The 16,103-nt window shown below is 42.7% G+C and overlaps 1 protein-coding gene across 4 annotated transcripts in view; it reads right to left on the bottom strand.

The window, feature by feature from the left end:
• Nucleotides 1-8,195, bottom strand: part of LOC128687429 (U2 snRNP-associated SURP motif-containing protein) — a 148,299-nt gene extending 140,104 nt beyond the window's left edge. For 2 of the 4 annotated variants that reach the window (XM_070092698.1, XM_070092695.1), the window contains exons 1-5: nucleotides 8,061-8,195; nucleotides 4,470-4,633; nucleotides 3,582-3,675; nucleotides 2,550-2,754; nucleotides 1,857-1,969 (exon numbers count right to left, since the gene is read on the bottom strand). In XM_070092698.1, coding sequence (XP_069948799.1) covers nucleotides 1,857-1,969; nucleotides 2,550-2,754; nucleotides 3,582-3,675; nucleotides 4,470-4,538 — 481 coding nt within the window. In that variant the 5' untranslated portion in view covers nucleotides 4,539-4,633; nucleotides 8,061-8,195. The remainder of the gene's footprint in view (nucleotides 1-1,856; nucleotides 1,970-2,549; nucleotides 2,755-3,581; nucleotides 3,676-4,469; nucleotides 4,634-8,060) is intronic. The other 2 variants (XM_070092696.1, XM_070092697.1) reach the window with 2 other exon arrangements.
• Between the last annotated feature and the right edge of the window lie 7,908 nt (nucleotides 8,196-16,103).

Raw genomic sequence — 16,103 nt, forward strand, 5'->3', positions numbered from 1 at the left:
GAATTCTAAGTCTCCATCACTGCAGACTATTACAATGGATGAAACAATTCAACAACCCAACAGGAAGATTTTGAAATACTGTACTCAATATATGTACACACACATGTGGTTGCAGGGGTTGTCTTGCCCAATGATCCCACCTCTCCACTCGTTGCCAGATTCACTCCCTTCTAGCTTCACAAGGCCTATCATACCTGCTCCGAAAACTAGGTACGGAGCCTTCAAGATCAATCCACTTCCCAACCACTCAGGATGAAGAAATATTTCTGACATCCCACCGGTCTCATCTGTGTCTTTAATATCCACATGTATCCCAGAGTACCCATTTCTCACCTATTCAACTATCATAACTACCCTATAAAATGCACATAAATTGGGAATTTGGCCAATTTTACACAAAATTAAATAAATTCCAATTTAAAAATAGTAGGCATTCCAGCCATTAAAGCAACATTTCCTCTGTTCATTAATCACAGACTCAGACCACTCCTATGTTACACTTGCCCTCTGTTTTCAATCCCCCATTCCTTGAGTTTAATCCAGGTACACAACTGTAGTGATGTGTGGTCCTTGGGAACATTTTTATGTCATAGGATCCTGTCCTGAGCTATACGAGACTAGAAAGTTAGTTTGAGCAGGAGTTATTTCCAGTGGAAGAAGTTCTTGAATCTCTGAAAATCTGACATCTGCACGATCTCGTCCTCTCCTATGCACCTGATCAATAAACTCTCATATTCTTTATCTTCCCATCTACTTCCTGGGTGCCCTTCAACCTCCTGAGTCGATCATCAATGACTTCTCTTTCCCTACAGATTTCTTTGTTTTCACCATTTCCTTTGCAGTGACTTATTTCAGAGAGCATCACTGATACTAACTTGCCTCGTTTGCCCTCTCTAAACTTCTCTGCTCCCTCTCCTTCCTTCACTATTTCTACTCCTGGTGTTCTCCATCTCATTTTCCTCATGGTCTCAAATTTTCATTGCCTCTTTCAACTTTAAAGATCTTTTACCAAATTAACCATATTTTACTTGTTCTGTAACCTATTTCCTTGCCGAGTTGTATACTGCCAATCTCCTTTCAAAGGGAATTAGACTTTCCCTCAAGCTCGTCTCTCAGTGCTTCTCCTACATGATCTACAATTTTTTCCATTCCCTCTTACAGTTTCTTTAGTCATATTAGCCCTATTGACTTGTTTTGCAACTCCATACCTTAGTTTGTTGCCGAATGTCACAGTCTCTCTTTGAAGAAAGAAATGAGAAAATCTCTCTTGGCTTGGGAGAAGCTTTTGGCTGTTTGTTTGAGACTATCAACTGACTTGCCAGTTTTTCAGTAAAGCAAAAAAAAAAAAAAATCACAAAATGTGATGATAGGCTTTCCACTCCATTTAAGAAACTAATGATCACCACATAGTATGAGAGGACGTTTTACAATGATCAGGAAAAACAAAAACAAAAAAATCTGTTGGACACTGCACAAGTGCTCAAACTGTAAAAACATTCACTAGGAAAAAAAAAATAAAAATAAAAATTCCATGTTAAATATAAAAATTCAGCCATAAACCTTGAGTAAAAGGCACATTGAGCAAGAACTGGTAATTTAAAAACTAATAAATGTAAATAAAAAAAAGGGGAGGAGGGGGGTGGGAGGGTTCATAGCTAGAGTACTATAATCCACCATTAAAAGTCCAACAAACAGTATATCATTCTTTACAAAGCCAGATTTTCAGTGAATTACTCACCTTATGGCTTAGATGTAACTTAAAAATTATTAATTATTCCCCACTATTGAGATTAAAACATAAATAATGTTTGTTTAGTCTCCGACACTTAATCGAGGACAAACAAACTTACCCATACCAAGAAATCCAGGTATTTTTGGCTCTGGTGCTTCAAACCGACTGCTCTTTCCAGATTCTCTTGTCTGGTACATGTTTTTGATACGATGACGTTCTGCTCTCTCTTCTTGAATCCTAGATATTGAATAAAAGCCTTAAGATAGAGAAAATTTATCCTCACAAATTATCACATTTGTAGGTGTTGAGTTCAAGTCCCTAGGCGACTCTTAAAAATCTATTATTTTGGAAATTGTACACCTTTGTTACTTCTTAATCTGCAGCATGTTTCCTTTTATCCTTCAGCCTCAGAACTCTAGCAACTTGATTACAAACTTTAGCTTATCTTTTGTAATGTACTTTTTTTATATTTACAGGCAAATTGGTTGTTTCTCACCAAAGCAGGGTGGCCAAAAAAGAAACACTTTCATCATCACTCACCCCATAACTGTCTTGTGAGATTTGTTCCTACAGTACACTACGTACCTATTAGTGTATGTAAAGTATGTTTGTGTACACAGTACTGAATACTGCTAACAAATGAAAATACTTGTACTGAACTGTATATACATTATGGTTTCCTGGTGTACTATACACCATTTAAACACACAAAAGAATAAGTAATAATGGCCATAAAGATGGTACTATAAATTTTTAGTGATTAACATCATCCTAAGACAAACTTAACTTGAAAAGTACAGTATAGTACAGTACTCACATTTTCAATTCTTCTTTGAATAGTTCCAGGTTACTCTTTTTCTTCTTATCTTTCTCCTTCTTTTTCCCAGGCTTTTCTGGCTTGTCTCTGTCTACTTTATTGATCTGGTATTGGGCAGCTTTCTCTGCACTTGAGAATTTTTCAGCTAACTCAGCTAGTTTGGATGTTGGTTTGTAGAGCTTTCCCTTTTCTTTTGTATCTTCCTCTAAAATGGGGAAAAAAAAAAATCACCAATCAAGATTTTGCTTCAAATAAAAATACTCTTATAAATCATAACCCAAAGAAGGGGTCATACAGCACCTGGAGAATGGAAGGTAATCAGGTTTGATCCAGGAAGAGAAAACTCAAATTCCCTTGAGCAAGACCCCTTTGCCATGTGTTTTATCAGACAAGCACATATATTTATAAGCATATTAGATACTACATACAGTCTAGTGATGTATCGAATATCCACATCCGCGGAACATCTGCACAATTTCTTACGTCCGCATCCCATATCTCCATTTTACTGTACACAGATATCCGCATCTGAATCCACAGAACACCGCACAATTTCTAACATCTGCATCAACATCTGCACAATTTCTAACAACTGCATCAACATCCGCACAATTTCTTACATATGCATCAGCAAAATAAATAAGACATCCTCATACACTTCTGCAGATATCTAAATTCTCACATCCGATACATCTCTACTACAGTCTGTACATATTTAACACATCTTTATCAAATAAAGAGTAATGCCTACTTATTATACATATGATCTAAGTGAATGAAGTGTATTTTTAACCTTTCTAATAGCAAAACAACATAACTACAGAATTTGCTTGTTAAAAAAAAAAAAAAAAAAGCAGAACAAAAAATTAGCAAGTTTTCTCACTAAAGAAAAATGGTACTGCAATGAATCTTTCAAACTGCAACCTAGAAACAGCAACTAAAATTCCAGTTTTTACAGTACTGTCATAAAATCTGATTAAACAATCCAACAAGACATACATACAAGCAACATTCAAATGGGTGGAAACTTACTCCTTGAGCCAGCATCGAAGGTTCCTGCCTTCACCCATACTTTTCCTTTTTGTACTGGTGTTTCTTCAAATGTTGCAACAAATTCCTCATATGCCTAAAATAAAAATAAACAAGTGTTATTGTGTTTGTTTCTAAGTAGGAACTTTGCCAAAATATCACTAATTTTTAAGTAAAATTTCCAAGCTACAAAGTTCTGTGGATAGATACACATGCAGTATAATGCAAGCCTTTATTATACCTTTGATGAGTTTCATGAGTTTTTCTACTCCCAGAGCCCAGCCTTGGCCCACACAGTGGCTGTTACATCTTGAAAAAGCTTTGTGAGGGCAAAATGTTGTCATTGAAGGATCACATTATACTGCTTGTGCCTTTATCCATTATGTTGGCATTTTATACCTTTTCATTCCTGAGTTCGTTTTTTTTTTAAACAAATTAAAAAAAAAAACATGTTGCTAATTTCCCATTTAAGCATTTCTCTTATTTTAATTTGGACAAGCCAGGTCAGGTGACCAAGAAAACCCTGCATTCCCTAGAATATACTGTACTGACAGGAACACCCATGGCACTTTCATGGCTGGTAACAAAAACTACATGGCACCAACAAAGGACCCCTATGGAAGGAAGGAAGGGATCAATGTTATACTTCAAATCATGGAAGTGTAATAAACATTAATGGTACAAACTAACCCACATGGAAATAATAAAACAAATATTTACAGACGATACGCACTGTTCTTCATTTTACTATAGACACACTCTTCAGCAGAAGATGGCCTCAGTAAGCCATGGTACAAGCGCTTGCCTTCCGTTCTACTGTCTCCATGTTGATTCATTTGTGCCATGCATAAGCATGTTCATGTACCAAGAGTTAATTATATGATGTCTTACCTGAGCAGCTGCCTCCTCCTCTTGCCTTTTCTTCTCTTCCTCCTTCTTGGTTTTGTTTCGTGAAGTCATTGTGCTGGTTTTATTTTAATCTTAAAAAAATAACATATAATCTCCCTTGTCAGTTAAAACAATCCTTTTCTAATTAATGATGTTTTATTGTAATTCTGAAATAAATAAAATTTCTTAAGAATTAAATATTAAAAACTCATCACATTTAACTATTAAAGAGTACATTTACAGTATGGGTTAAATTTATTAATTATATAAGTACCTGATGCACACAGAAGGTACTAGGAGTTCTAGTTAGCAGAAAGGATGATGTACATGTATTAGAAACTTGGCCTACAAAAATAGGATGAAGGCATTGAACTTGCTATGCTTTTGAAAAGGAAGGTGTAGAATTAGGGGAAATAAAACTGAAGCAAATAAATGGAAAACAGGAATAACTAAAAGGGGATATAAATAGCATGCTGAATATATCTAATCGAGACAGGATTTGCAGCAGGATTAAAGTTGGAGGAATTTAGATTTAAAAGGATGTTGGGAGGTACTGGTTTGGCAACAAACTTTCCCTGATGGCAAGAACTTTGGGTAGCTTTAAATATGTTGGACGAGTACACAAGCGGGTGTAAATCGGACCTGCCTAGTATGGGCCAGTGTTCCTATGTTTGTATGAAAAAAATAAAAAAATTTAGGTACAATATTGTATACAGCAGACAACTTTATATTTTGCTGGTTACATTCCTGAAATCAGTGCTATATGCAAAATAATGATGTAAGATGAGAAAATCACATAATAATGAATATTTCCATTGTGAATAACAAAGGGCAAAATACTGACCCCAGTTGACAAATTCTGATGCCTTTCATTCTGATTTATCCCCAGTTTTGCAAACCCTGTTACCTATCAGTCAACCATACCTCAATCCAGGTGAAAATGTATCCATATGAAATTTACCATAGATGAACTTAAGTAAGACTAAAGGTCTTACTGAGGTTCATTTATGGTACACTATCACATTCATTATAATCTACTATGCTGAGTACTTTAATGAAAAAGTTAATAAATTTGTAAGGCAAGAATGCCCCTTTGAAAATCTATAGCGAGACCCACTGATCAAGTTATATTTAACAAGGTGGCTTTGAATTCCCTCTGGAATTACTGATTGGAAGTTAGGCTGATTAACCTAATTCAAAGCTAAAAACATACCTCCTGCTTTGTATATGGGTATCACATATAATCATGGGGGAGTGTTAAACCTGTAGGATTATACAGCGCCTGTGGGGAGGGGGATGGAAGGTATTCAGACTCAATTCAAGGAACTGAAACACAGATCTAACTCCCTAGATCAAGAGCCCCTCACCAGCATCAAGGAACCTTCCTTGAGGGGTAGGTATCACATAGCAGCAGCAGCCCCCAAGCCTGCAATACCAGCAGGAGGCATATTTATTATATCTAGGTAAAGCAATAGACCCCGGCCAGCCACAGGAGCCCGGCCAGCCACAGGAGCTTGGCCTGATGCAGAAACCCAAGACCCTGGCCTGATGCAGGACCCTGGCCTGCCGCATGACCCTGGCCTGCCGCTGGAACCCGGTCTGCCGCAGGAGCCCGGCCTGCCGCAGGACCCCGGCCTGCCGCAGGACCCCGGCCTGCCGCAGGAGCCCGGCCTGCCGCTGAAGCCCGGCGGGCAGCAGGACCCTGGTCTGCCGCAGAAGCCCGGCCTGCCGCAGGACCCCGGCCTGCCGCAGGACCCCGGCCTGCCGCAGGACCCCGGCCTGCCGCAGGACCCCGGCCTGCCGCAGGACCCCGGCCTGCCGCAGGAGCCCGGCCTGCCGCAGGAGCCCGGCCTGCCGCAGGAGCCTTGGCCTGCCGCAGGAGTCCGGCCTGCCACAGGACCTTGGCCTGCCGCAGGACCCCGGCCTGCCGCAGGACCCCGGCCTGCCGCAGGACCCCGGCCTGCCACAGGACCCCGGCCTGCCGCAGGACCCCGGCCTGCTGCAGGACCCCGGCCTGCTGCAGGACCCCGGCCTGCTGCAGGAGTCCAGCCTGCTGCAGGACCCCAGCCTGCCGCAGGAGTCCAGCCTGCTGCAGGACCCCAGCCTGCCGCAGGAGTCCGGCCTGCTGCAGGACCCCAGCCTGCCACAGGAGTCCGGCCTGCTGCAGGACCCCAGCCTGCCGCAGGAGTCCAGCCTGCTGCAGGACCCCAGCCTGCTGCAGGAGTCCAGCCTGCTGCAGGAACCCAGCCTGCCACAGGAGTCCGGCCTGCTGCAGGACCCCAGCCTGCCACAGGAGTCCGGCCTGCTGCAGGACCCCAGCCTGCCACAGGAGTCCGGCCTGCTGCAGGACCCCAGCCTGCCGCAGGAGTCCGGCCTGCTGCAGGACCCCAGCCTGCTGCAGGAGTCCAGCCTGCTGCAGGAGTCCAGCCTGCTGCAGGACCCCAGCCTGCCACAGGAGTCCGGCCTGCTGCAGGACCCCAGCCTGCCGCAGGAGTCCAGCCTGCCGCAGGACCCCAGCCTGCCGCAGGAGTCCGGCCTGCTGCAGGACCCCAGCCTGCCACAGGAGTCTGGCCTGCTGCAGGACCTCAGCCTGCCGCAGGAGTCCGGTCTGCTGCAGGACCCCAGCCTGCCACAGGAGTCCAGCCTGCTGCAGGACCCCAGCCTGCCGCAGGAGTCCGGCCTGCTGCAGGACCCCAGCCTGCCACAGGAGTTCGGCCTGCTGCAGGACCCCAGCCTGCCGCAGGAGTCCAGCCTGCCGCAGGACCCCAGCCTGCCGCAGGAGTCCAGCCTGCTGCAGGACCCCAGCCTGCCACAGGAGTCCGGCCTGCTGCAGGACCCCAGCCTGCCGCAGGAGTCCGGCCTGCTGCAGGACCCCAGCCTGCCACAGGAGTCCGGCCTGCTGCAGGACCCCAGCCTGCCGCAGGAGTCCGGCCTGCTGCAGGACCCCAGCCTGCCACAGGAGTCCAGCCTGCTGCAGGACCCCAGCCTGCCGCAGAAGTCTGGCCTGCTGCAGGACCCCAGCCTGCCACAGGAGTCCGGCCTGCTGCAGGATCCCAGCCTGCCGCAGGAGTCCAGCCTGCTGCAGGACCCCAGCCTGCCGCAGGAGTCCGGCCTGATGCAGGACCCCAGCCTGCCACAGGAGTCCGGCCTGCTGCAGGACCCCAGCCTGCCACAGGAGTCCGGCCTGCTGCAGGACCTCAGCCTGCCGCAGGAGTCCGGCCTGCTGCAGGACCCCAGCCTGCCACAGGAGTCCGGCCTGCTGCAGGACCCCAGCCTGCCGCTGGAGCCGCTGCAAAGGGACAGTACCTCCCACAACTTACGCAGCAACATAACAGACTGAATCGCGTTATCTCACAACGCTAACCACCACTTAAAACTCCAATCACCCAGACTCGCAAGAGAACCTCCACGAAGACGTATTATCCTCTTCCTGTAGAAGTACATACACGAGGATTGTCATAACCTTGGCTGCGGCAGGACAAAATCAATGGAGGTAATGCACACCATGGATGCTGCTGCTGCTGCTATCTTGCCTCTGCCGCCGCCCACCGCCCACCCTCACGCCCACACCTGCACCTCAAGTCTTTTATCTACCTCAGTCACAAAATATACGCGTTTGTGTAGCTAACACAGTGTACGTGGACCAATCTTGAACTGTTTACATGGCGACGAGCGACGCATCACGACGCCATTTTCGAGTCACGTGACCCACTGACATCTGCAACTTGGGATGCGCAACATTGTCCTTATGCTTATATTATGCCTACCTAAATCCCACTGAGTAAGTAAGTTTAATTAGGTACAGTTACATATAAGTGCAGTTAAACAGGTTTCGGGTGATTAAAATTGCCTTACATAGCAACATATGTGTACTTTACCTAGTATAACCCCGAAGGGTTAGCTACCCAGGATAACCCAAGAAAGTCAGTGCATCAGTAAGTTTATTCAGGTGTACACAAATACAGTTACATAGATTATCAAACATAGCAGCATATGTGTAGAGAAGCTAGGATATTCCCAAAAAGTTAGACAGAGTGACACGATCACTCACAAACCTTCTGGAGATTTATGACAAAGTAACAGAAGTAAGACATGAGAGGGGTGGGGTGATTTCATTTTCCTGGACTGTAGGAAGACCTTCGACACAGTTCCACACAAGTGATTAGTGCAGAAGCTGGATGATCAGGCACATATAACAGGAAGGGCACTGCAGTGGATCAGAGACTACCTGACAAGGAGTCAATAGCGAGTCATGGTACATGATGAAGTATCACAGTTGGCGCCTGTGACGAGCGGGGTCCCACAGGGGTCAGTCCTAGGACCAGTGCTATTTTTGGTATATGTGAATGACATGATGGAAGGGATAGACTCAGAAGTGTCCCTGTTCGCAGATGATGTGAAGTTATTGAGGAGAAATAAATCAGATGAGGATCAGGCAGGACTACAAAGAGACCTGGACAGGCTGAACACGTGGTCCAGCAACTGGCTTCTCGAATTCAACCCCGCCAAATGCAAAATCATGAAGATTGGGGAAGGACAAAGAAAACCGCAGACAGAGTATAGGCTAGGTGGCCAAAGACTGCAAACCTCACTCAAGGAGAAAGATCTTGAGGTGAGTATAACACCGAGTACGTCTCCGGAAGCACACAACCAGATAACTGCTGCAGCATATGGGCGCCTGGCAAACCTGAGAATAGCGTTCCGATACCCTAGTAAGGAATCATTCAAGACACTGTACACAGTGTACGTCAGGCCCAGGCCCGGTGGCCTGGTGGCTAAAGCTCCCGCTTCACACATGGAGGGCCCGGGTTCGATTCCTGGCGGGTGGAAACATTCGACACGTTTCCAAACCTGTTGTCCTGTTCACCTAGCAGCAAATAGGTACCTGGGTGTTAGTCGACTGGTGTGGGTCGCATCCTGGGGGACAAGATTAAGGGCCCCAATGAAAATAAGTTACAGTCCTCGATGACGCACTGACTTTCTTGGGTTATTCTGGGTGGCTAACCCTCCCGGGTTAAAAATCCGAACGAAATCTTATCTTATCTGGAGAATGCAGCACCAGTTTGAAACCCACACCTGGTCAAGCACGTCAAGAAATTAGAGAAAGTGCAAAGGTTTGCAACGAGGCTAGTTCCGGAGCTCAGTGGAATGTCCTACGAAGAAAGGTTGAGGGAAATCGGCCTGACGACACTGGAGGAAAGATGGGTTAGGGGAGACATGAAAACGACATACAAAATACTGCGTGGAATAGATAAGGTGGACAAAGACAGGATGTTCCAGAGAGGAGACACAGAAACAAGGGGTCACAATTGGAAGCTGAAGACTCAGACGAGTCAAAGGGATGTTAGGAAGTATTTCTTCAGTCATAGAGTTGTCAGGAAGTGGAATAGCTTAGAAAGTGAGGTAGTGGAGGCAGGAACCAACATAGCTTTAAGATGAGGTATGATAAGATCATGGAACATGGAGAAAGAGGACCTAGTAGCGTTCAGTGAAGAGGCGCGGCCAGGAGTTGAGTCTCGACCCCTGCAACCACAATTAGGTGAGTACAATTGGGTGAGTACTGGCTGTCTTATTTCCATTGGGTTTTTAAATCGTACCCCCCAGGATGCGACCCAGACCAGTCGACTAACACCCAGGTACCTAGTTGTTTGCTAGGTGAACGGGACAGAAGGTGTAAGAAAACACACCCAATGTTTCACCCTTGCTGGGGATCGAACCACGGATACTGTGTGTGAGGCGAGAGTGTTGCCTACCAGGCCACGGAACACCATGGTGGTGGTAGTAGTAGTAGTAGTGGTGGTGGTGGTAGTAGTAGTGGTGGTGGTAGTAGTAGTAGTAGTGGTGGTGGTGGCAGTAACGATGGTGGTGGTAGGTAGTAGTGGTGGTGGTAGTAGTAGTGGTGGTGTTGGTGGTAGTAGTAGTAGTAGTGATGGTAGTAGTAATGGTGGTGAGTAGTGGTGGTGGTGCTGGTAGTAGTAATAATGGTGGTGGAAGTAGTGGTGGTGGTGATTGTAGCAGTAATAATGGTGGTGGTAGTAGTAGTGGTGGTGGTGGTAGAAGTAGTGATGGTAGTAGTAAAGGTGGTGGTGGTAGTAGTGATGGTAGTAGTAATAATGGTGGTGGTAGCAGTAGTGGTGGTGGTGATTGTAGTAGTAATAATGGTGGTGGTAGTAACGATGGTGGTGGTAGGTAGTAGTAGTTGTGGTAGTAGTAGTAGTAGTGGTGGTGGTAGTAGTAGTGATGGTAGTAGTAATGGTGGTGGTAGTAGTAATGGTGGTGGTGGTAGTAGTAACGATGGTGGTGGTAGGTAGTAGCAGTGGTGGTAGTAGTAGTAGTAGTAGTAGTAGTAGTAGTAGTAGTAGTGGTGGTAGTAGTAGTAGTAGTGATGGTAGTAGTAGTAGTGGTGGTGGTAGTAGTGGTAGTTGTGGTAGAAGTAGTAACATTAGCTGTAGTTGTAGTAGTAGTAGTTGTAATACAATATGGTAGAATAATCAACTTGCACATGAGTGCAAGTTGATTGTTCTGCCATATTGTATTACAAGATATCACTGGCATACCTCAGAATGCACCCACAACAGTCGCTAACACCCACGTACCTAGTTGCCTAGGGGCAGCAGGTGTAAAGAAATATAACCAACGTTTCACTCGTGCCCAAGATCGATTCCGGAGCCCTCAGTGTGTGAACTGAGGACGCTACCAACCAAGCCAAGTCTTAAATACAGTTTCTATACTTATAGTGCCTTTATTCATGTTTGTCAGTTCTCGGTATTTCACATTTTACTCTCGAGTTTGTCCTTGTAAAGACATTACATGTATTACTCTAACTTCCTTAGGTAATACAATTTTGAGGCCCAGTTCCTGGACCTTATTGTGTCTCAGTAATCTTTTGACTGTCTCTCACATAATGGGTATGAAGATCATACTAAAACTACTAAAATTAGCAGAGATTAAGGTTGCATGCCAATCATGAGGTTATTACGTCGCCCCTCATTAATTAATGTTCCTCTCAGTAGCTACTGTCGCCCCCTCCCTAATAATAACCCAGCTCTTCTTAATAGTTAATTTCGCCTTCAGCGATTACCTTGCATCGCCCCAACGGGTAATTTCGTTTGTCATTGCACTCTTTCTCCCAAATCAACAGACGGCAATCTCTCCTCTCTAAAGATCAAACTGGCTAATGTATTCTCCTCAGTGGTTAATTCTCTTCCCGAGTGGTTAATGTCGCCCCTAATAAACCTTAACTACCTTGGTTTAATTGCATAGAATATAGCTAAGGGGCTGACTGACCCTCATTGGGGTTCGAAGCTTATTACCGACCACTCAATCCAGCCTCAGTACTGGGAAAAGTATATATATCAGTACTTCCAGATACAGTTTACACGTCACCCTGGAGGACATCATTTGATTAATGAATCTCAACAAGATTAATATTTGCACTAATAACTCATTACAGTTCTGACCGGGTGAATTGCTTATTACTTCGTAATTTGTTCGTGATAGTAACCATGTATATACGTGTAGATAATTCATTACCTTTGTAACTTGGTCATGATTGTGACCAGATCTACCTGGAGTTCATTACCTTTGTAACTAGTTCAGCTATCATAACTTTGGGGTCCAGTCCCTGGACCCATTATGTACCTCTGTAATCTTTAGACTACCGTCCACAGTATGGTTATGGGGTACATAATAAACATATTAAACTAACTCAACAAGATTTCTAAAAAGGGTCGTTCAAGATTTAAGGTATTTATTTGAAGCAGTGCATTATCGTTTTTTCTATATTTGAGGCGCTAAACTCTTGTAGATCTTTCAGCATACGAGGCGATGAGTGCTCCATCCTCCGTGTGGCTGTGTGACACAGACACGGTGCATCAGGATCAACACTATCATATATTTTTTTTTATATTTTATTGAAAAACTCTGGTACACAAACAGGAAACATATAGACAAAGTAACACAAAATGAAAAAAAAAAACAGGGACACAAGTCCATACAGATCCACACAGGACAGCTTATTGTAAAACGTGTCAACCACACACAAACCCACAACTACCTAGAAAGGTAGTTCAAAGCATTACATTGGGAAAAAAGAAAAACCCTTATAGAATATATATTGAACTTCTGAAAAGTCCCACCAAATACAAAACAAAAAAAAATTAAATAAACTACATAACCACATGCTTAGGAAAAAAAAATAGGAGAACAATCGATACAAAAATGAAAACCTCAAATACAAGGAACGTAAAACATATACACAAATAACAAAGATAAGTGATAAAATTAAAGTCTTTTCTTTCCAAGTAAAGAATTCCTGTGGAAAACCTGTAGAACATTGTTCCTACATTCAGTAATATATGTTTCAGAATAGTACATAAACAGTATATAAAAGACACACACTCTGTAACAAACACCCACCTCTCCCCCCCCCCAAATACAACCCAGACACACATTCTTACCCCACCTCATCTTTCAGGTTACATATCTAGGGTCCATACCTGCATGTCAAGACAATATACATTAAGTTACACGGGAGGCCTGGTCATGGACCGGGCCGCGGGGGCGTTGATCCCCGGAATAACCTCCAGGTAACCTCCAGGTATGCCACAATCATTAACATATTTACTTATAAGGTAATCTTTTAGCTCATTGTGGGACTAAAAGAAACCTTTACATTATATATAGAAACATCCTCATATGTCACAACCAAAATAATACAAAAGTGCAATACCAATCCCCGTTGAGAGTAAAACTTGCAACCTCACTCCCCCAAAAGCACTCCCCCGTGAACGAAAACTCGTCCTCATCAGGCATACACCACGCATACTTCATAAGTCAATTCCCCTGGGAGACTAGCCACACTATCATATTTAGGGGATACTTAAGTGGTTGCCTGAATTTTTCGTCTGTAATGTTTTTGTTTATAACTTGAGAATGCCTCATCGGCTTTAAATTTTCATTGCTGGTGTACTATAACCAGGGCAAGGTTCAGGCAAGTATTGATATGTGCAGGTACAGTACTCACCTATTTGTGGTTGCAGGAGTCGATTCATAGCTCCTATGACTAATGTTATATAGCCCATTCCCAGATTTTATTTTTTGTGCAACCTCTTGTGAAAGCCTCTTCTGATTAGCATCCACAACCTTCAATACATGTGTATCCTATTACTGTTTGTACGTCTCAAACTGCCATTTTTTAAATGGTCATGTGAAAATTATTATTAATTATTATTATTATTATTATTATTATTATTATTATTATTATGTGAGTAAATTACCTGCATGAGATTTACAGGGTATTACCTGCCAGTAATTTGGTTGAGGTAAATGGGAATTAAATCACAGTTAGACACTGAATTGCAACTCCTTCAACTGCCCACTTCTTCACCACTCTCACAAATGGTTAGACCTTATATTAAATTAATAATTATAATATTAAAACGACCTACTCTTGTAATTAAAGTTATATGGACTCTATGTTATTTTGGTTTACTTGCTGGGTACACAAAAATATAACTATTAGTACAGTATATTTAATACAATAGTGTTATTAGAAAAGAACTTTGTATTACCATTTACCATTTAATTACTGTAGAAGTGTAGATGGATCACACCACAACACCTGCCTAACACTTAGACCCTACATTGGCCAGCTGAGATCTAAATGCAAGGACTAATGGTGTACTTCCCTGTGAATGATCTCTTATCTTCCACCATCCACTTGTAAGTCTTGAGATCCCGCAAATTTCCTGTCCCAATTCTTCAGCAGGGGACATTAACATGGGTACCTATTACAAATTCAAGCTGGAACACCCCAGATTGGCCTCGCAAAATGCCGAATTACATTGCACCATGCAGTCCAGTGTTCACACATTAAATTCAATATGGCGTCTCCTCAGCGGCATCACTCCCCCGGCTGTTCTGCTTCGCCCCCTTACTCAAAATTTCTCAAAGGGTCCAAATAGCATCACACTTTAATTTGCAATTATTTTATTATTTATTTATATGTTCTACATTTAGGAAATTGTGTAAAAAAATTCCATAGGTCAGGTATTATTCCCCATAAATTATTCTGAGTATTTTTCCTCTGCCCGGCTTAAACTGTATCATCAGAAGGATGATACACTTTAAGTTTGGTTTGTGTATCTCCAAAATTTGCCACTGTTGTAACCTGTTTAAAAACTTAGAATCAGCGGATTCTCTTCAGTAAGAGAAGAATACCTCTTCTGGTCAAATTCAAAGTTAAATTTAGCTTTCATACGTTTTCCTGAATACAAAGTTTGAATTGTTACTTGACTGTATAAATCCCAATTATTAAACAAACTGTGATACTGAATTCCATTCAATAAATGAAGAATGCCTCTTCTGATCTGCTTCAAACTATTAAGGCTGATGCATTTGAGGAAAAGGATGAAAGATTTGGGTGTGTAGGTGCAAATTTTCAATATACTAACATATTCCATGTGATAACTGGAGAATGGTCGGCTTCAAATTTTAAACATTAATGTATCTTACAAGATTTACAATTTTTACTAAGCTTTGTTTCTTTTAATTTACTAATTTTATTAATAAAATATTTAGAATATCATAATCTTCTGGACCATCAAGAAAGTAGACTACCAGGCTGATAAACGAGCCTATAAAACATTTCAAACATACACCAAGGAAACTTTTATGTAATTTCCGTTACCTAATTAGGATATATTATTCTTTTATTTAAAATCTACAATATTAATAATTAAGCTAAGTTTAACCAGCACTTATATTTTTTATAATGCTATTGTTTATTATGTGTTCTTTCATAGCAAAATAACTTGTGTGAGTTTCTTGAACTTCAATCTGTTGGTTTTTATGAAACGGGAAAACAAAACGAACACATTAACACTCATTTTTTTGTTAACTTTACGGGAGTCGAGCGCCAAGTATGGCTGATGTCTGATGTTCCTTAAGATTCATTTCTCCATTCTCACATTGGCTTCAAATTTTCAATGTGTTTCATGTATCTTGGTCAAGATTCGTGGGGATATTTGCATGTGTGGGTGCCTCATGCACTGTGCTACATGGGCCATTCACAATTTTTTTTCGTGTGATAGGTGGAGACAGGCTCGTCTGATCGTCTTTAAAAATTTCAATACTCTTGTATCTATTTAGCAGAAAGTTTGTATATTTAGTAGCTGCCACCTTGCCACTTTTAACTAATCTCAAAATGGTATTGTGGAAAATTTTGAATTTTCCCAAATTCAGCATGTGTAAATTTGAATAATATAATAATTGTGTATTAAAATGATACTGATTGGATCCTTCGAGAAATTTAGTGTGAAGAAGGGTGTGCAGCAGCTGTGGAGTGATACAGTGGGGGAGACGCCATTTGTAATTTGTGAGCACTGGTTGTCGTGGAAAATTCAGCTAATAATTCGGCATCTTCGAGGCCAAATTGGGGTGTTTTGGACTGAATTTGTAATAGGAACCCGTGTTAATGTCCCATGCTGAAGAACTGGGACAGGAAATTTATGGGACCTCAAGAATTACTCACAGATGGGGGAAGATAAGGAATATGCCCTCACTCACACAAGGAAGTGCACCATTAGTCCTTTCATGTAGATCTCTAGCTGGCTAGTGTAGGGTCTACGTATATGT

Source organism: Cherax quadricarinatus, chromosome 40 (genome assembly GCF_038502225.1).
Source record: "Cherax quadricarinatus isolate ZL_2023a chromosome 40, ASM3850222v1, whole genome shotgun sequence".
Classification (NCBI taxonomy): Eukaryota; Metazoa; Arthropoda; class Malacostraca; order Decapoda; family Parastacidae; genus Cherax; species Cherax quadricarinatus.